This window comes from Pelophylax lessonae (genome assembly GCF_965119305.1).
Source record: "Pelophylax lessonae genome assembly, chromosome: 9".
Classification (NCBI taxonomy): Eukaryota; Metazoa; Chordata; class Amphibia; order Anura; family Ranidae; genus Pelophylax; species Pelophylax lessonae.
Genome location: NC_138776.1, coordinates 127,373,359 through 127,394,466, shown reverse-complemented (window position 1 = coordinate 127,394,466; position 21,108 = coordinate 127,373,359). Strand labels below are relative to the sequence as shown.

At 39.0% G+C, this 21,108-nt stretch overlaps 1 protein-coding gene across 4 annotated transcripts in view; it reads left to right on the top strand.

Annotated features, from left to right (window-relative positions):
• The window catches only part of SLC16A12 (solute carrier family 16 member 12), a 111,122-nt gene extending 95,340 nt beyond the window's left edge, over window positions 1-15,782 (top strand). For all 4 annotated transcript variants that reach the window (XM_082267618.1, XM_082267619.1, XM_082267620.1 and 1 more), the window contains 3 exons: window positions 1,405-1,990; window positions 12,336-12,595; window positions 14,741-15,782. In XM_082267618.1, coding sequence (XP_082123744.1) covers window positions 1,405-1,990; window positions 12,336-12,595; window positions 14,741-14,958 — 1,064 coding nt within the window. In that variant the 3' untranslated portion in view covers window positions 14,959-15,782. The remainder of the gene's footprint in view (window positions 1-1,404; window positions 1,991-12,335; window positions 12,596-14,740) is intronic.
• Window positions 15,783-21,108: the final 5,326 nt, after the last annotated feature.

Genomic DNA, 21,108 nt, shown 5'->3' with positions numbered 1-21,108 from the left:
ACACAGAAATAGAAAATGTTGTCATTTTAGCCCACGTGTCAATGACTGTTGGTTATTTCTCTAGTTAAATGGAGACAGGAATACTAACAACCGTTATTAGCTTCGAGTAGCTGTGGTATTAAAAGCTTAGTTTGCAGTCTCCAAGAGGATAGTATTAATAATCTGGCATTACTATTGTTTTTGCATGGAAATCTGCCAGGCATTTGCAAAGGAAGAATGTGCATCACAAAGGCACCTGCATCAACACACCAGTGGCTGTTTGCTTTGAATGTTTTTATTTCTTGTGAAACATTTTTAATATGATGACCAGTACTTTAAAAATTGTCTAATCTATTACATAATGAGCACTGCTGGCAATGTGGCCTGAAATGTACATGGGTTCATAATACGTATAAAGGACCACAGGGAACAAACAATTGGGTATGAAAAAGGGCTGAGGGCTTACCGATGCATTCAACAAAACGGTTAATGAAAATACTTCCCTTCAATGTAATTGTTACATTGAAATTCTAAATGTACTGATTTGCACAATTTTAAAATAGCAAATTGCAGTTTAGAATTTTGAATGTGTAAGACATTTGGAGACTGTGGGTTAGGCAACAAGTTAAATTAAAGCTAACTTGTTTTTTGCTTCATTTCACAGCTGTACATACTTACCTTTCTTTGGTTCCCCTGCTGTGTATAGAGCCATACTCTGAGGGGCTCATCTATAACAAATAGCAGATATTGCTAAACTCAGTAAGGTGACTCAATACTGCGGCATGCAGAATGTTTAAGGTTAGGAGATGATAGAGCCTGGTTTAATGCTGAGGTAAGTATGCAGCTTGGTGGGGAGACTTGGTTAGAGTAGGTGGTTTTAGGTTAGAGAAGGAGGGAGTGTGGACTTATAGAGCTTTCAATAAATGTGAACTATCGTTTTTAAAAATAAATCGAAAATGGCAGCCTCAATTTTCTGTCCTTGTAGGTGTTAGGCCCTGTTCACACCAGCCCACTTGTGTTATGCTCTATATAACTAACACTAGCTGATGTGTGTTGCGTAGGGGTACTGCAATACAAAGCATCCCACTGTTTACTTTTTTCCTATTTTTAACTTTATTGAAATGTCGCAAATCGGCATTTCATTTCAGTCTATGTGCAAAAGCGTATTGCGACCTCAAATGTTACATGTGGTGATGTGTGTTGCACTGTGGAAAATGTAAGCATATTACAGGCCACTGCACAGGTATGGGGAAATTGGCATGAACAATTGTTTTTTTTTTTTTTGTGCCCTTTAAATTGAGCATGCGTTGATTAATGCTAACATAACTCAACACACCTGGTGTGAACAAGCCCTTAAAACATTCTAAAATGTATTATTGTGTTTGTTTCCCAAAAAAAATTTTATTATTTTTTTTTTTTTTTCAGGCTTGGGATTTGCACTTTGTTATAGCCCTGCAATTGCCATGGTGGGAAAGTACTTTGACAAGAGAAAAGCCTTGGCTTATGGAATTGCCATGTCAGGCAGTGGCATTGGCACTTTTATTTTAGCTCCGGTGGTTCAGATGCTAATTGAACAATTTTCCTGGAGAGGGGCTCTGCTCATCCTTGGTGGTTTTGTGGCCAATCTTTGCGTCTGTGGTGCTTTAATGAGACCAATAACCCTAAGAGAGGACTTTGCACACTCGTCACTAAAGCAGGAGCACAGTCCAAATGAATCAAATAACAGTACAAACCCATCCACTAAATGCTCACCTCTGAGCCAGGATTGCAGCCATAAGAGCCTCTGTTACTGCTCCCAAAAGGAATACAGCTTTCTCCTAAAGCCTAACTTCATTGTACTAGCTGTGTCCTTCCTCTTCTTGGCCTATGGATGTAGCCCTCCATTTGTCTACCTTGTGCCTTATGCCCTAAGTGTTGGAGTTAGCCACCAACAAGCGGCCTTCCTAATGTCAATACTTGGCGTCATAGACATTGTTGGGAACATTACTTTTGGATGGCTGACAGACAGAAGGTAAATTTAAGTTAATTTCTAACTATACAATGCAACAATAAACATACTTTGGCTAACTTTTTATTACTTAAAGTAGGTGTTTAATATATGATGTAGAATGGCTCTAAAGTACACTGGATTCCGTGGAGACAGGCTTTGAATGCAATAAGATGGTATGAAGTGGATGGATATAATGGCTCATTGCTTTCAAAGAAGTAGACCATAGATGCCATAAGGCTATATTCACAAAGCTTTAACAAAGGATAAGTCATGCAACTCTAATTTTCAGATTTCATTAAACTCAGCTGATAATAGCTGTCACTTTTTGTCTTTAATAAAGACCCTAATGCTGGTAGGTTAACTTTGTGAATTGAACCTACAGTGTTCTATGTTGATCACACAAAGGCTAGTGTGTCTAGGGTAAAGGGCTTTATTGGCTGTATCTGTGAGTTAGCTTTTCAGGATGTCCAGGACGTTGAGGCCAGGAAAAGATCCACATATTTGGCACATAAAGAGAATTTACAGTCTTTTGTACAGTTTTTGTGTTTTAGATATACGTGGATGCAGTCACCTTAAAGTTTATTTAAATATTTTTTCTTTTTGATAGAGTAGCCGGGGGATAGAACCTCTGTCAGTTTTAATCAATATCTAGGTCCATACTGGGGGAGATTTACACTGTCTACTTCCCCTGGTAACCACTGTAACCAGGACACAAGCTGGCCATACATCTAAAGACTTCTTTAATTCAATTCATAAATTCCTCCATCCACTCTTAATAGCGTAGATCTACAAATGTCTCACTGTTGGCTATTGTGTTCTGATAGCTGGTACCCATGGCTATCAAAATACCAGAACAATGACTGCAGCTGACTTTTTGCCAGTGGAACTTTTTTAGAGCTGGGTGGTGTTGCAAAGGCCACTCGTAGCTCAAATTTTCTGCTTATTCACATGAATCGACTGAAATTTGAGCCATATATAGCCACCTTTATAGTGAAAAAAATCTTTCATTTTGAGCTTTCAACAGAAAAGGAACAAAGGAAATATCTTTAACTGGGGATACCTTTCTGGTGACTGCTGTCTGAAATGGGAGCTCCTCTCTTTTTGGAGAGATTTTCTCTTACTTCCCATTGTGTATACATGATAGGAATTGTAAGGAAATCCCCCCAATGGGCTACAGACAAGAAAAATCCTGACAGGGTTCTAACCATTTTCTATTATATGCAAACCCAAAAGCACAGTTTTGGCTTTAGGCATACTTAAATGTAAATAATATTGTCTAGGTGTGTAAAGCTTTTAAAAACCTTGACATTTTTTTATTGTTCAATTTAATATGAAGCTTTTTGCGTATGAAAGATGTGTGTTTGCTTAGTTAAGCTCCATACTGATAGCAGAAGCATTTACTGTACAGCATTGTGCACTACTAGTGTACTCTTCTGGTAAGAACAGTACAATCCCTTGACAGTGTATCCTGTTATCTTTGCAGGCACTGAGAAAGGTGCTACTGCACAATCTGACATACAAATAACTAATACAAAGACAACTAATACATCTGTGAATAGAATATAAAAATAGAAGGACCAAGGTGAAAGGGGTAGTGGCTTTGATGCAGTTTTTACTGAAAGTTTATGTATATTTTCCCACTAAAATTTAATTAACCAGAATTTTATGAAGCTGAACTCTGGGTATGAATTTTACTGCATAGTTACATTGGTCCAGATTACCTTGGTCCACCAATGTAAGTGTGTATACTGCATCTCCTTTCCTATTATTGAGCAGTCCAGTGCCCGTCAATTGGCTTACCCTCCTTGCGGTGGCCCCTCTTGGTGCCCACTTGTGCTTTGGGGGTGTTCGAGCCACTGGATGTTTGCCCACCACCTATACCATGGAGGGTCAATTTGAATGCTTGGCATGCTTTTTTTGATGTTTGAATAAAAGATGTTATTTTAAATATTGAGTGCTTTTCCAGTTTATGACAACTTCACAGCCTTTAAAGTCCCAAACTTAAGAAGATAATGTGGGCTAACTCCCCTAGATGGGGTTGAGTTCCCCACTACTCCAGAATATCTGGGTTCTTCTTTCTTTATTTTTATGATGCTATTAATAACAAGGATGTGGTTGTGAGTGGTTGTCCTTGGAATCAATATCTTCCAATTATTCTTGGAGATTGTGATGTCACCGCCCAATCTAAGAATGGTTTGCAGACATATGTAAATAGGAAAAATTTAAGGCATTCTCTGAATGTCACCCATGCTAAGCAAGCAACCTGGAAGACAGCAATTGTCACTGTAGTAGTGGTGACTACTACATTGATTACAACGGTCCCACAGGTATGGAATATACATACATACATACATTGGTCCAACCTGCACCTGGAGCTCAGCTTAAAAAAAATAAATAAAAAATCAATGCTTTTTTCACATATTTTGGTGGGCTTAACCAAACAGATTACACTGAATCTGGAGTAGTTGAGTCTGGCTGCCAAACAGCTTCTAGCTTTTTTTTCCAGATTTAACTGAACAAGCTGAAGCTAGAAGCTCATTGGTTGCTATGTAAAAAGAAAAATAGTGCATCGCAATATGCTGATTGCAAATATATCCAAGCAGGATGCAAGTAAGTAAATATATAATATAATATAATATAATATAATATAATGTAATATAATATAATATAATTAAAAGTCAATTTTAAAGCCCAAAGGTCCCTCAATATAAGTTCCACACAGTCAGTGAGAGGAAGAATGGAAACAGTATTCAGGTGATGAATCCCTTTGCCAACAGAAACACACCACGCTCACCTCAATTTAATGACCTCTGTGTTACCAGCAGGTCAAAAGCACTATTCCCATACCAGGGAATCTGAGTATGTGTAGCAATGGACCTTAGCACAATCCAAGCCTCTCCTATATAGCCCAACCAATGAAAGCTCAAACAGATCGTCTTGTTTTGCAGCAAGTCAACGAGACAGACCATCAATCTAATGTTGGCAAGACAGGATAGCAGCGGGTGATGTCATACATTGTAGCTCTGCCTACCGTACGCGTTACGTTCTACGGGACTTCGTCAGCGGGGTGGAGCTACAAAGTCACCCTCATATACCAAGCGAGCAAACATGGTAACCACAGACCTCAAAGTGGCCATTATGGCCTCTAGTGGCCACATAGAAACAGAATTGTTTATCCACAATGCCCCCTACTGGTAGTATAAGGGAATAAGCCGTAACTCATAACAACCTCGCTATAAAAAAACCCTCGGTACTAGCCCTGAGGGGAAAATTATAGTGTATATATATATATATATATATATATATATATATATATACAAACTTGATTCCAAAAAAGTTGGGACACTGTACAAATTGTGAATAAACACAGAATGCAATGATGTGGAAGTTTCAAATTTCAATAGTTTATTCAGAATACAACATAGATGCCATATCAAATGTTTAAACTGAGAAAATGTATAATTTTAAGGGAAAAATAAATTGATTTTAAATTTTATGGCATCAACACATCTCAAAAAAGTTGGGACAAGGCCATGTTTACCACTGTGTGGCATCTCCTCTTCTTTTTTTACAGTCTGCAAATGTCTGGGGACTGAGGAAACAAGTTGCTCAAGTTTAGGAATAGGAATGTTGTCCCATTCTTGTTTAATACAGGTTTTTAGTTGCTCAACTGTCTTAGGTCTTCTTTGTTGCATCTTCCTCTTTATGACGTGCCAAATTTTTCTATGGGTGAAAGATCTGGACTGCAGGCTGGCCATTTCAGTACCCGGATCCTTCTTCTACGCAGCCATGATGTTGTAATTGATGCAGTATGTGGTCTGGCATTGTCATGTTGGAAAATGCAAGGTCTTCCCTGCAAGAGACAACATCTGGATGGGGGCATATGTTGTTCTAGAACTTGGATATACCTTTCAGCATTGATGGTGCCTTTCCAGATGTGTAAGCTGCCCATGCCACACGCACTCATGCAACCCCATACCATCAGAGATGCAGGCTTCTGAACTGAGCGCTGAGAACAACTTGGGTTGTCCTTGTCCTCTTTAGTCCGGATGACATGGTGTCCCAGTTTTCCAAGAAGAACTTCAAATTTTGATTTGTCTGACCACAGAACAGTTTTCCACTTTGCCACAGTCCATTTTAAATGAGCCTTGGCCCAGAGAAAACGCCTGCGCTTCTGGATTATGTTTGGATTTGGCTTCTTTTTTGGACTATAGAGTTCCAGCTGACAACGGCGAATGGCACAATGGATTGTGTTCACCGACAATGTTTTCTGGAAGTATTCCTGAGCCCATGTTGTGATTTCCATTACAGTAGCATTCCTGTATGTGATGCAGTGCCGTCTAAGGGCCCGAAGATCACGGGCATCCAGTATGGTTTTCCGGCCTTGACCTATACACACAGAGATTGTTCCAGATTCTCTGAATCTTTGGATGGTATTATGCACTGTAGATGATGATAACTCCAAACTCTTTCAAATTTTTCTCTGAGAAACTCCTTTCTGATATTGCTCCACTATTTTTCACCCCAGCATTGGGGGAATTGATGATCCTCTGCCCATCTTGACTTCTGAGAGACACTGCCACTCTGAGAGGCTCTTTTTTAACCCAATCATGTTGCTATTTGACCTAATAAGTTGCAAATTGGTCCTCCAGCTGTTCTTTATATGTACATTTAATTTTTTCCGGCCTCTTATTGCTACCTGTCCCAACTTTTTTGGAATGTGTAGCTCTCATGAAATCCAAAATGAGCCAATATTTGGCATGACATTTCAAAATGTCTCACTTTCAACATTTAATATGTTATCTATACTATATTGTGGATAAAATATAAGTTTATGAGATTTGTAAATTAGTCCATTCCTTTTTTACTCACAATTTGTACAGTGTCCCAACTTTTTTGGATTTGGGTTTGTATATAAATATATATATATATATATTCATATATATCCAATACAATGTATACTAATTCTTATACCCGCAGCTATCCTTCACATGGTTCAAATCAATACCCACATAAAAATATACATACAAATCCACTAATATTCAAAATTAAAAATATAAGAAATAAAAATAAAAGTAAAAATAAAGGAAAAGGGGGGAAGGAACCAGATCATCTATCTAATTTAAAACAGTTAAAAAGTACAGTTAAAGTATAAAAAAGGCTTGGAAACCCATAGTGTTTCTAAACATTTCAGGCATTATCATAACAGGGACCCCAGAGGATTGAGGTTCTGGGGAATAGAGAGGGTTAATAGACACTGGAGAGGGGGTAATTTCATAAGGCAACTCAATCCGAGAGAGTCCTTTTGGATCTATGAGACTGGGGTGCTCGTACCCTTAGGATTGAATGCAGAGTTTGATCTAAACTGTTTTATATCAGATAGATGATGTGGTTCTTTCCCCCTTTTTTTTTATTTTTGTTTTTACTTTTATTTCTTATGTTTTTAATTTTGAATAGTAGTGGATTTTTATGTATATTTTTATGTGGGTATTGATTTGAACCATGTGAAGGATAGCCGCGGGTGTGTAAGAATTAGTATACATTGTATTTGATATATATATAATTTAGCCCTCAGGGCTGGTACTGAGGGTTTTTTTTTAAGCTAGTTTTATAGCGAGGTTGTTATGAGTTCTGGCTTATTCCCTAATACTACCATTAGAGGCCACTGTGGATATAGAATTCTGTTACTATGCCTATATGTCACCACTAGAGGCCATAATGGCCGCTTCGAGGTCCGTGGTTACCATTGTTGCTTGCTTGGTATATAAAGGGGGGGGGGGTGACTATGTAGCTCCACTCCGCTGGCGAAGTCCTGTTGGATGCAACATGTACGGGAGGAGGAGCTACAATGTATGACTTCAACCCCTGGCTATCCTGTCTTGCCGACATTAGATCAATGTTCTGTCTCATTGATTTACTGCTAAACAAGATGATCTCTTTGAGCTTTCATTGGTTGAGCTATATATGAGAGGCTTGGACTGTGCTGAGGTTCGTCAGATCATCATTGCTACACATACTCTGATCCCCTGGTATGGGAATAGCACTTTTGACCTGCTGGTAACACAGAGGTGATTAAATTGAGGTGAGCGTGGTGTGTTTCTGTTGCTGAAGGGATTTATCACCTGAATACTGTTTCCATTCTTCCTCTCACTGACTTTGTGGAACTTATATTGAGGGACCTTTGGGTTTTAATATGGACTTTTAATTATATTTTATAATTACTTACTTGCATCCTGCTTGGATATATTTGCAATCAGTATATTGCGCTGCACTGTTTTTTTCTTTTTATGTGTTTATTGGGGTTAGTTATAGTAGTTGAGGTTGAATAAAGACTGTAGTCCATCCAGTTCAACCTGTGTAGGTGTGCGTGGATGCAATCATCTCACATACCCCTGAATGTTCTGATCTTTGAGATGTACATCCAAGAGTCTTTTAAAAGTAGCCATACTCCCTGCAGTTGCTACCATTTGTGGTACAGAATTCCACAATCTTGTAGCCCTTACTATAAAAAACCACCTGCGTAGCCTGAGGTTAAATCTCTTCTCCTCTAATCGCATTGTATTGCCATGTGTCCTCATGCATTTGTTGTGACTGAGCAGTTTTTTTCTATGCTGAGATCACCGTTGAGGTACTTGTATATCGCTATCATGTCCCCTCTCAGGCGTCTCCTTTCCAGGGAGAATAATTCAAGGGCTTGTAAGCGCTCTTCATAATTAAGATCCTCCAATCCCCTAATTAGTTTAGTTGCTCTCCTCTGGACTCTCTCCATCTTCATCACATCCCTTCTGAGGACCAGCAACCAGAACTGGACAGAATACTCCCAGATGCGGTCAGACCAGTGATTTATAAAGTGGTAGGATTATAGATTTATCTCTGAAATACATCCCCTTCCTTATGCAAGCTAACATTCTGCCGGCTTTGGCAGCTGCAGCTTGACATTGCATGCTATTACTAAGTCTATCTTCCACTAAGACTCCCAGATCTTGCTCCATTTTTGATTCCCCCAGGGTTACCCCCCCACCCCCCCAAAGCTTATTGGGCGTTTATGCTTTTAGTCCCCAAGTGCAATACCTTACACTTCTCCACATTAAACCTAATTTTCCATGTCGTTGCCCACTCTGTTCAGATATAAACTGATATCGAGCTACTGATCCCATCCTCAATGCTATATATGAATAAATTGAACAAAATTGGTCCCAGGACTGAGCCTTGGGGGACCCCACAGGTACCGTGATGTACCCTTTAGTCAAATGTAGAAGAAATGGCTGCACTCCAGGTGTAATCAAAATCCAGGTTTATTAGCTGAACATCCCAATGTGACAAATGTGGCAAGGTAGACGCGTTTCACACACTATTATGTGTGCTTAATCATTATTCATTATTAGTAATGATTAAGCACACATACTAGTGTGTGAAACGCTTCTACATTGCCACATTTGTCACATTGGGATGTTCAGCTAATAAACCTGGATTTTGATTACACCTGGAGTGCAGCCATTTCTTCTACATTTGATTATCCACGGAGGCGAGCCGAGGCGTGCACCAGTGTGTCATTAGGCTTCTGGAATCACCTAGAGCAGTGAGTTCTCTTCCTTTCCGTATCCATGTACCCTTTAGTGTTCAGCATGCAATTTTAATTTTATTTTATCTGTGGTTGATCGTTTGCGCGAATTGTATTTCACCATTCATTGGTTACTATGCACAGCTGCCCCAGATTCTCCCTGTTCCAGTTTTAGCAAATTCCCATTTTTTGACAGGGGCAGTTGACCTCCTTCTGACTTGCTTCAAGTGGGTTTGCATCCTATATAGACTTGTATAAGAATTTAAAACCTGCTTAAAATGAACGAAAGCCCAAAGACGCAAGCTCACTTTAAGCATTCTGAATTGTAAAATATAACTGACTGCACTTGTGTTAGTGAATAAATGCCAACGAACAGGAAAGCATCACCTGGTAGGCATATATTTGCAAATAACTTTAAGAAATAATACTTTTAAAAATTGCTAACTAATGTTTTCAGTCATCATTACACCCAATGAATGCAGTTTTAAGGCCCATTAATACTGTGAAGTTATCTGCATTTTTCTGCATGTCACACAAAACAATAATTCTTGTTTGCATAATATTGCACCGCTCTGCATGTCGTTTCACAGAAGCACAGCGCACCGCGCCTCTGTACAGTGGTATGAATGAAGAGTCACAATGCACACTTCAAAAAAAAGTTTGTTAAAAAAAAAAATGCATTACACCGCCACTGTCACTGCTCTGCAGCCTGAAACTATGCAGTATTGGTTTGGGCTGCAGATCGGTTTGAAAAGGTTCTTAAAAAAATGATAAGAAGCTACTGCCCTCATGTGTTAGACTTCAAGCATTGAACAATAAATTAATCTACAGTCATTATTGCAATCTTAGATTATTTTAGGGACTTTCTGTGTGTGTGTGTGTAGGAAATTAAGCTTGCCTTCGTAACTAAGCAGAGCGTATTTCTGGTGATTTTGAAGCATTTTTCAGGCATTTTACTGGCATTTTTGCTCTTGTATCAAGCTTCAGGAGTTTGTTTCCTGGGCTTAGCAAGTTCTTACGGAAAGAGAAGAGCTCCTCAAGCACTCAAAACATGAAAAAGGGCACAGAAATGTATGTATTGTGAGTTACAGGCACTTCCATTGAGGTCTGTGGGACTAACAAGGCCTGAATAAGCTAAAAAAAAGCTCATGTACTTTTTCAATGGATAGTCTGTAGAGTGTAGGGTGACTGTATGAACAATTGTGAATAGGGACAATAAGAAAATAATGGGATTCTGCGTGTTGACTGTAGTCAGGCGTAGGGAAATGAGCAGAAAAACATTTGGTTTGAATATTGGCCAGTTCAGCAAGAACCGACCGGGATATGAACCGGTAATGGAAAGGCTGAATGTACTAAGCCTTTAAAATCGATCAGTTTGGGTACAATCAGCCCTCTAGATTCGCTTCTGATTATCGTAAATGGCTGCTATAACCGCTAGCGATATAACTGTCTTCTGAAGCTGTCCTTGCTGGGAGAAGACAATTGCTAGGCAGGAGGGATTCCCCTGTCAACACTGTCCGTGTTGATAGGGAAATCGTGCACATTTCTTTGGTGGCAGGAAAGAAATTTGCACCATCTATGGGCTGCCTTAGGCTGAACTCCAGGCAGGTATAAAAATACCAGTTAATCCACTTGCATATTCGTTTAAAATGCTAATTAAATGTGTTTTTTAAATACAAGTATAGTGTACGTATCTGAACTTGATTTGGTAATATGTTTTTATAATACCCTGTAAAGCAGAACACAGATTAGATTGGAAGAAGGATGGCCAGCAGTAAATTATGTATGCTGCAGTGCTGACAGGGAACATGCTAACATTAGAGAGTGTAGAACTTATATGTCTGCAGCTCCATGACAGGCGTGGAGTAGGGAAGTGAACATGCTACATTGCTTGTTAACTGCATTAGAGTAAAGTCATGTAACCAACTTAACTATTCTGTATGGCAGGGCTGAACGCATGTAAATTTGTATACAGCTACAGTATGTGATTATGGTTTTATTTTCTCTGGAAACAAATGTAATTCTGTGAATGAACTTTTGTAAAAATCACATACAAATCTCCCAGCATGTCTTTTTGCTTTAGTGGTATTCAAACCTGGGCCACCTTGTTCAAAACACTGACCAGACAAGGATAAGTAATAGGCCAGTCTCAACCCCATGACCTATTAGTACTTCCAGTTTTCCTTTATCCTTGCAATATACTTACCATTATGGGTCATTGATAATCCTTCTGTGGGACATTTTCTTTGCTCTAGGAGGTGGCTGGCTAAAGTAGATTTGCTTGCCTTTTCAAAAAGAGTTCAGCTTTCTCTTTTATTTGGCCATAGTCTACAAACATGTAAGATATGAACACATTTAATGCTGAATATTTCTACCTGTATGTTCATCATGTGCCCTAATTGTGCACACATGGCCAACTGCACATTGAGAATTCAGGCTTGGTGACACACATGTATCCAGTAAAACCTACTGTATATATTTCACTGAGGAGCATATCCTATTTGGTCAGTATTCTCTTTGACATATATTACTTTTATGCAGGATTTATAATTTGTGTGTTACAATACAAAATGAGACAGTACAATTACAGTGCAAATCAATACAAGAGGGTTTGAAGGCCCTCTGGTTGTGAGAGCTTACACTCTAATCTTTTCAAATCTCTCTAAATATGCACAGAATCCAGGAGGCCCTAGGGCTACATGAAATAGAATACATAGGATAACAGCACCTTTGGTTTATTTTATGTCTTTTTAAACAATATAAATATTAATATGCATGTTATTATATTGTGTGTTTGTTTTGCAGGGCCCTGAAAAAACACAGATATGCCTGCTATATCATAGCTGTGGCACTGGATGGCCTTAGCTGTCTCTTTCTGCCAATTCTGAATTCCTTCCAGATGCTTATACCATTCTCTGTTACATTTGGTTATTTTGATGGTGCCTATGTGGCTCTGATTCCTGTGGTGACTGGAGATGTAGTTGGAACAACTCACTTATCGTCTGCTCTTGGAGTAGTGTTTTTTCTCCATGCAGTGCCTTATTTAGTGAGCCCTCCTATATCAGGTAAGTCTATATATAACAAGGAACCACAATAAGTGTATTCATGCCTTTCTTAACCAGGGTTCTGTGAAATCCTAGGGCTCCGCCAGAGATTGCTAGGGGTTCCCTCAGCTGCAGCTGGTTAACTGCCTGTCTCATGTGTCTCCTTGGTTCTGGGTGCAATAATATTTTGCAAAGCCAGCGGCATGATAGCAAAGATGTTTTAAGCTGTCTTTACTGGAGGGGGCCTGCTTCACACTGACCCCACATAAATTCATTTTAGCAGGGGTTCCCTGAGACCTGAAAATTATATCAAGGGTTCCTTTGGGGTAAAATGGTTGATGTAAAAGTTTTGATTACATCAAAATTATGCACAAATTATGCACAACTCTTTCTCCCTCCTTCTCCCATCTCTATAATTAAGCCTAAATAAGGGTGACAGATGACAGACAGATGAACTGTGTTTTTGTCTGGAATAGTTTTAGGAGAGGACTGACTTCACTGAAGTGCATTTATTCATTTTTGTTGAGAAATAAAGCCTCTGTGATTGAGTTCAAGGGCCCCTTACCTTCTTTGGTCATTGCAAGGGGTCTACTTCATTTGTTTTTGTTGAGAAATAAAACCTCTGTGATTGTGTTCAAGGGCCTCTTAACTTCTTTGGTCATTGCAAGGGGCCTACACTCTCCCTTTAAGTTATTTCATTATATCATAATATGTGGAAGTTAGTAGGAGAAATAAGAAAACCGCAAGGTGGGCGGAAACACCGAAAATTTCAGTCAGGGACAGCAGCAGACCATGGCAGACAGAACTCACCACTGGAATCCCCAAGAGATATGGGAAGCCAGCTGGACATTTACTGTACAGTATCTAATCCTAAAACATTAGTTATCATGAGACTTGGCACACAAAAGACTGAAGCTGGAAGATAGATCAAAAACTCAATGCAAAAAGTATAAGTGATTAATGTTATGTCTTTGCTAGACTTGAACGCAGAAGGAGATGAATTACTCAACAGTTTGTAGAATTTTCCCAATCGAAGTATAGCCATGCAAGATTAAAGGAAATGTGTGCTGAGATAAAAAATGCTGGCTGCCTGATTGATATTCTGACTGGCTCCAAAAGGAAACTCTGTATGTTGTTCAGAAGTACTTGAAAATTTCACTTGCTTTTAACATTCAATATTGGAAGGAATGGACTTTACCATAAAAACAAAAAAACAACCCCCCCCGGCATATACTGTTAGAATTAATTTGAGGAAACATTTCAATCCTGTTTCTTGTCATTGCGGTTGAAAATGAATGTCAACCCCATTAATGATTGGAAAAATAAAGAAACAATTTTAAAATGAAAAATTTCTAATGAAATTCTACTATTGTATTTCCAGCTTTATTGCCCCATCTCTTTTCCATAGCCTGCAGGCACATAACAGCACCTTACCAATCTCCTACTCCCACCTCTGAGTATAAGGGTTTTCAAACTAGTGGGGTCATTCCACAATCATTTACCTTTCTCCAAAGATTAGGCTACATGCATCTACTACATAATTCATTGCCTTGTATTCCTGGCTAAATTAGGGATTACAAATTTAGCTGGCATTGGAGGAAAAAGCATATCTAAAGACATTTTTTTTTACCTTGGTTAGAGCAGGGATTGGTTAAAACGCTGTCAAGTTTTATTATTATTATTTTTTTTTTTTTTTGCCATCTGTGTTCCATTGAGAAAATTTGCTTTTCTGTCCCCAAAATAATATTGAATATAATATATAATATAATATAATATAATATAATATATATAATATAATAATATATAATATAATAATAATATGGAAGTTTTTCCCTCTATTCCTGTTCTGGCGACAGCCCATAATTCTAGATTTCCACTGACTTTTATTCACAGTGACAATGGTCATCAGAACATGTAGAAAGGATTAATCCCACTAATGGTAACACGGACAGCAATAAAACCTGACAAGGCTTTACCCTTCCCTACTCTATTCAAAAAAGAAAAAATGGGGTTTAGAAATACTTTCTAATCAAGTGATGAGAGACCTTAAAATGTATGTTCCCCAGACAAGAAAACAAATAACATACTTGTATAGAAAGCAAAGTTTGTTAATTTAGTTCACTTAATACTGAAATCAATTTTAAATATGTATTTCTTCCTGAACAGGCTGGTTGGTGGACACCACAGGAAACTATACAGCAGCATTCCTTCTAAGTGGATTTTCTATGATTTGTTGTGCTATTTTATTAGTTATTGTCAAACTAATAAAGAGGATAAAATCAAAAGGACTTAGACGGTCAGTGCCAACCTCTGAAACCAAGCAAGAAATCTGCACTAATGGAGACCTATCCTCTCCAGCCATAGAGGAGCATAAAGAGGTGTAAATGAGCCTTCAAAGTGTCCATCTGACAGCAATATACAGACTTGAGTCTTCAGAATGGGCTACCCTAAACTATCAGGACCTGGTTTATTCAGGGTGACCATACAGCACACATCGACCCGTAGAAACATTTGGAATTTTGAAAGACTTTTTCAGTGTACTACAATAAACTGGATAGACAACGCAACATTGGCAGATGTCCTACTTGCATACGAAATGCAGCAACCCTGCACTTTATAAGGAATTTTGTGAAGAAGTTGATAAACTTTTTAGACGTTGAAAATTTTTAAAAGGACTAAATATTTTATACAATGAAATACAATGATGAACAGTCCTTTGTGGATAAAAGACTGGATTCAATGCAATGCATTGAATAAGATAAACTATGAACTGTTTAGTAATGGAAACATTGATGTTGTATTTGTTGCATAATACATTTAAAGCAATAGACCTTTGCCAAAATGATGTTCAAAACCAGAACTGCTTGTGCCTTGGAGCATATAGAGTGCAGGGAAATGTAGTGGTTTGGTTTGTTCTTGGTTTTGGAAAGCTGAATGAGCTTATTCAATAAAGTAAAGAGTAAGGTGCTTCAAACAGTAATTCTGAACAGCCAATTAAACCTCAACATTTGGTTGCTAAGGGTTGCTGTACCTTCCACAGTATTAAAGCTCTGCTTGGTTGAATAAGCCAATTCATGGTTTAATCCCTAGTGGTTAAGTAATCTGGAGTTGTCAAAATCTTTAACCAATTGTGGGTTATTTTGATGTTTGAAACATTTATACCTTTAAAGTTTTATTAATAAATCTGATGTCACAGGAATTACCTTTACTTGGCGACTGTGTCATGTGTCCCTGGCACAGGAACATAGGTTCTACTCTGCAATATCACCAGCATTTCGCACCACAGTTTTGTTGCATGCTTAGACATTCTGAGGTTGATTTACTCAAGGCAAATAGACTTTTCATTTTGCATGTGCAGTTGAACTCTGCAAGAGCAGTTGCTCCAGAGCTTTGCAAATGAGCAGAAGATTTGCAGACTTCCATCATCCAATCATGTGAAAAATGCTGTTTTTTTGTTTTTTTTAATTTTCCTTGCACATGATTGGGAATTATTTGCAAAGTGAAGCTTTACCTCAGTTACTAAGCTCTGGAGCAACAGTCTATTTGCCTTTAGTAAATCAACCCCTCTGTGTCTTCTTCTTTGGCACTAATCATAGGGATTATCATTGTGCCAGAAAATCTCAATGGATAGATCCATTCATGACATTGGGATAAGCTTTCTATACTGAAAGGTTCATAATGTAGAAGAGGAGGCCTGATGTCAAAGAAGAATCTAAGTGACTAAAGCTGGGTACATATTTGATGAATGTCGGTAGACATTTGCTGGGTTAAACAAAAAAAAAAGGCCAACATTCGGCCCGTGTGTATGTCGGTCTGGTCTGGAAAACCAGCAGCCGACCAACTCCAGATCAGCGATCTCAGCCAATGGCAGAGAGTGCTGATCGGAGTGTTTGGGCGGGGGGCGCAGTCCCTTTGTCAGAACACAAAAGCTCAGTGGGGGAGATCGCTGTACCTACTTTGCTTAGTGAGTATAGCAGCTCTGACTGAAGCTGAGAGTTTTCTTTCGTTCAACCCGCTGGGTTGAATGGAAAAAACCTATATTGTGTACCAGGCTTGAGGCAGATGAAAGAAAACACAACTAGCAGGAGTAGGTCTTGAGTAAGTTACAGCATCTTTAAAGCCCAAACGAACTATCAGCTTAAATCAGCTAAATACAGTCAGGTCCATAAATATTGGGACATTGACACAATTCTAATCTTTTTGACTCTTTACACCACCACAATGGATTTGAAATGAAACAAACAAGATGTGCTTTAACTGCAGACGTTTAGCTTTAATTTGAGGGTATTTACATCCAAATCAGGTGAAAGGTGTAGGAATTACAACCGTTTGAATATGTGCCTCTCACTTTTTAAGGGACCAAAAGTAATGGGACAATTGGTTTCTCAGTTGTTCCATGGCCAGGTGTGTGTTATTCCCTCATTATCTCATTTACAAGGAGCAGATAAAAGGTCCAGAGATAATTTCAAGTGTGCTATTTTCATTTGGAATCTGTTGCTGTCAACTCTCAATATGAGATTCAAAGAGCTGTCACTATCAGTGAAGCAAGCCATCACTAGGCTGAAAAAACAAAACAAACCCATCGGAGAGATAGCAAAAACTTTGTGTGGCCAAATCAACTGTTTGGAACATCCTTAAAAAGAAAGAACGCACCCGTGAGCTCAGCAACACCAAAAGACCCGGAAGACCACGGAAAACAACTGTGGTGGATGACCGAAGAATTCTTTCCCTGGTGAAGAAAACACCCTTCACAACAGTTGGCTAGATCAAGAACACTCTCCAGGAGGTAGGTGTATGTGTGTCAAAGTCAACAATCAAGAGAAGACTTCACCAGAGTGAATACAGAGGGTTCACCACAAGATGTAAACCATTGGTGAGCCTCAAAAACAGGAAGGCCAGATTAGAGTTTGCCAAACAACATCTAAAAAAGCCTTCACAGTTCTGGAACAACATCCTATGGACAGATGAGACCAAGATCAACTTGTACCAGAGTGATGGGAAGAGAAGAGTACGGAGAAGGAAAGGAACTGTTCATTATCCAAAGTATACCACCTTATCAGTGAAGCATGGTGGTGGTAGTGTCATGGCGTGGGCATGTATGGCTGCCAATGGAACTGGTTCTCTTGTATTTATAGTTGATGTGACTGCTGACAAAAGCAGTCACAATAAATTCTGAAGTGTTTCGGGCAATATTATCTGCTCATATTCAGCCAAATGCTTCAGAACCCATTGTACGGCGCCTCACAGTGCAGATGGACAATGACCTGAAGCATACTGCGAAAGCAACCAAAGAGTTTTTTAAGGGAAAGAAGTGGAATGTTATGCAATGATCAAGTCAATCACCGGACCTGAATCCGATTGAGCATGCATTTCACTTGTTGAAGACAAAACTGAAGGGAAAAGGCCCCAAGAACAAGCAGGAACTGAAGACAGTTGCAGTAGAGGCCTGGCAGAGCATCACCGGGGATGAAACTCAGCATCTGGTGATGTCTATGCATTCCAGACTTCCCGCTGTAATTGACTGCAAAGGATTTGCAACCAAGTATTAAAAAGTGAAAGTTTGATTTATGATTGTTAATCTGTCACATTACTTTTGGTCCCTTAAAAAGTGGGAGGCACATATACAAACTGTTGTAAATCCTACAGCGTTCACCTGGTTTGGATGTAAATACCCTCAAATGAAAGTCTGCAGTTAAAGCACATCTTGTTTGTTTTATTCCAAATCCATTGTGGTGGTGTATAGAGCCAAAAAGGTTAGAATTGTGTCGATGTCCCAATATTTATGGACCTGACTGTATCTTCCAGGTGCCTCAAAGCAAAAGTTGTATAAAGTTCTAGAGTTTTTTTTTCCCTGAAAAAGCAGCTTAGGTCTGAGTAGAAACACCTGTCCCCTGCTAACATACAATAGAAAAAGACTCTTACCCTCTGTGTGGAAGCAGTGGTCCTTCTGCAGAGTTCTGACACCCTACATTTACATTCAAAGAAAAAAGCTGGAGCATAGGAAGCAAGTGTAGGAGGGAGGGGCATAAATATCATTGCCATACATGCTGGGTATATACTCTAGGTCTTTTACCAACCAAATCATGCACACTAACTGCTATGGTATTACAGTACAGACATTTACTAGATATAGACTAGATAAAGGAAAGCTCCAGAAAATATGACTAGCAAAGGACAGCTAGAGGTAAGTGTAAAATGTTATTTATCCTCATCTCTGTCCTGTTATTTTTCTGATAATGGCTCTCTTAAAAACTGTCATTTTGTCAAAGCCTTTGCCCTTTCCCTCCTATTTTATGAAGAATATGGGGAGCCATTTGCAACAACACATTTCATTTATAAATTGGCTGGACAAGAAGTGCAAAGGCAGAGAACATCGACCAAATAGTACAACTGTGCTTCCACCACAATTTTCGACCAGTTGTCTGTTAAGAATGACAACACAGAGATAGGTGTGACCAACAAGTAGGTATAGGGAAAGACTGCTCAGAATAACCCTGAAGCAATATGGTGCAGGAAAAGTGTGATATATGACATGGTATATGATAATATGGCAATTTGTAGTGTGGCATCTAAGTACCATGTTATACAACATACACTGTGTAACATGAGCTCGTGCCATACCCTGGGGGCATGTGTCCTGGGTCATCCATGTCCCACACTTTGCTGCTATGCAGGTGTCCCTGCACATCCACGGGTTATATCACCAGCCACTATGCAGAGACTCCTACAGAGAGCAAAGTACCATATTTCCTCATCAGACCTCAGATCAGAGCAGCAGTGAAGAGCAAAGGGAACTCTTAAACTCCTCCTCGGCTCTGAAGTGTCATATCACACAGCTGTGGACACACAGGGAGGTTTTGTTAAAGGGCTCTGTATATTACAAACTCCTGACCACTGGACTACGTATGGTACATACTACTGCACTTTGTGCATACATACTCCTGACCCCTAGACTGTATACTTTAAATAATCTAAACCCTGCATTACATGCTACTGACCCCTGCACAATATGCATTATGTACTTCTTACCTCTACACTCTTTCTTTAAATACTACTGATCCCTGCACTCTGTGCATTACATACTACTGAAAGTTGCACATTCTGTGTGTTACATACTACTGACCCCGTCACTCTTGTGCTACATACTAGTGAATCCTGTACTCTGTGTATTACTGGATGCTGTCCTGGTCCTTGCATTCCTTACATTACATACTCCAAACCATTGGACTCTGTGCATAATTTAGGCCTGACCCTTGCACTATGTATATTACATACTCTTGACCCCTGCACTCTATATGCTTATTACATATTTTACGGGTACAAGGACAGTGACATATGTGCATATTGGCTTAGGTTATATTTAACAATGCCTCACTAAGCCCCTCCCACTGTAAGAACAATGTTACTCATTGCTTTGGTCAGGGTGCCCCAGATCTTTCACAATCCTAGCAATGCTTCTGCTGTGTAACATTGCACATTAGTACCATGGTATATGCCAGCATGGACTATGTAATGTGGCATCTCACTAACAATGAATATGGCAAAAAAGCACTGTTTAACATTACATGTATGTAATGCAGCTATGTCATGTGACCTGAATAACCTGAGCATCACCCACTTTCCCACTGTGCTAGCCTTCAGAAAGAGTGTAAAATTCTCCCCAAATCTCTCTTAGACTGCCATGCATCTTCCAGGAACTCACTATGAGTTCTATCCCTTGGACTACCTTACTTCGACTTGTATGCACAAGCCATGAAACCATAACATTTCACCTCATCACAGTGTTTGTACTCTTCAGCTGGAGCATAGTTGAATAATGGGGTAATCCAACAGTCTATAGGCTGTTTATTTAAAGTCAGCTTGTTGTAAAATGCACTGTGCATGTCTTCCTTGTTGTAGAATAAACTGCATGTCAGAGCACACTTGCTGGTCACATTTTGTGTTCCGCTATTCCAACATATCCTCACTTCTAAATATACAACCCACAGAGGTTGATTTACTAAAGGCAAATATACTGTATACTGCAATTGCTTTTGCTCTAGATCTGAGGGAAAGCTCTGAAATAAGGGGAAGATCTGCTGATGTCTTCACCCAATCATGTACAAGCAAAAATGCAGTTTTTTTTTTTTTTATTTCCCTTTGATTGAGTATTCTTTGCAAAGTGAAGCTTTACCTTATTTACTGCACTCTCAAGAAAGTGCACAGTATTTGCCTTTAGTAAATCAACCCCACAGTGTCTTTGTTTTTGGGTTGAAAATGTAATAATTCATAGGGTTATTCTTTTTTCCATGATTTACACCTTCCAAAGTAAAATTTAAACTGATGCAACGGCTAGATGCCACAGCTAAAATAGATACTGATAACCTGGAACTAACAACATAGAAGAGAGAAGTTTTTCCATGAGGAAGACCGCTGTATTCCATTAATTGATTGTCTGAATTTTAATTGGAGTCAGTCAGGATAGTCACCTGGGATAAAATTCTCACTTTTGTCCAATGTAGAAGCAGCCCCGAGCTGCATATACTCACTGGTGA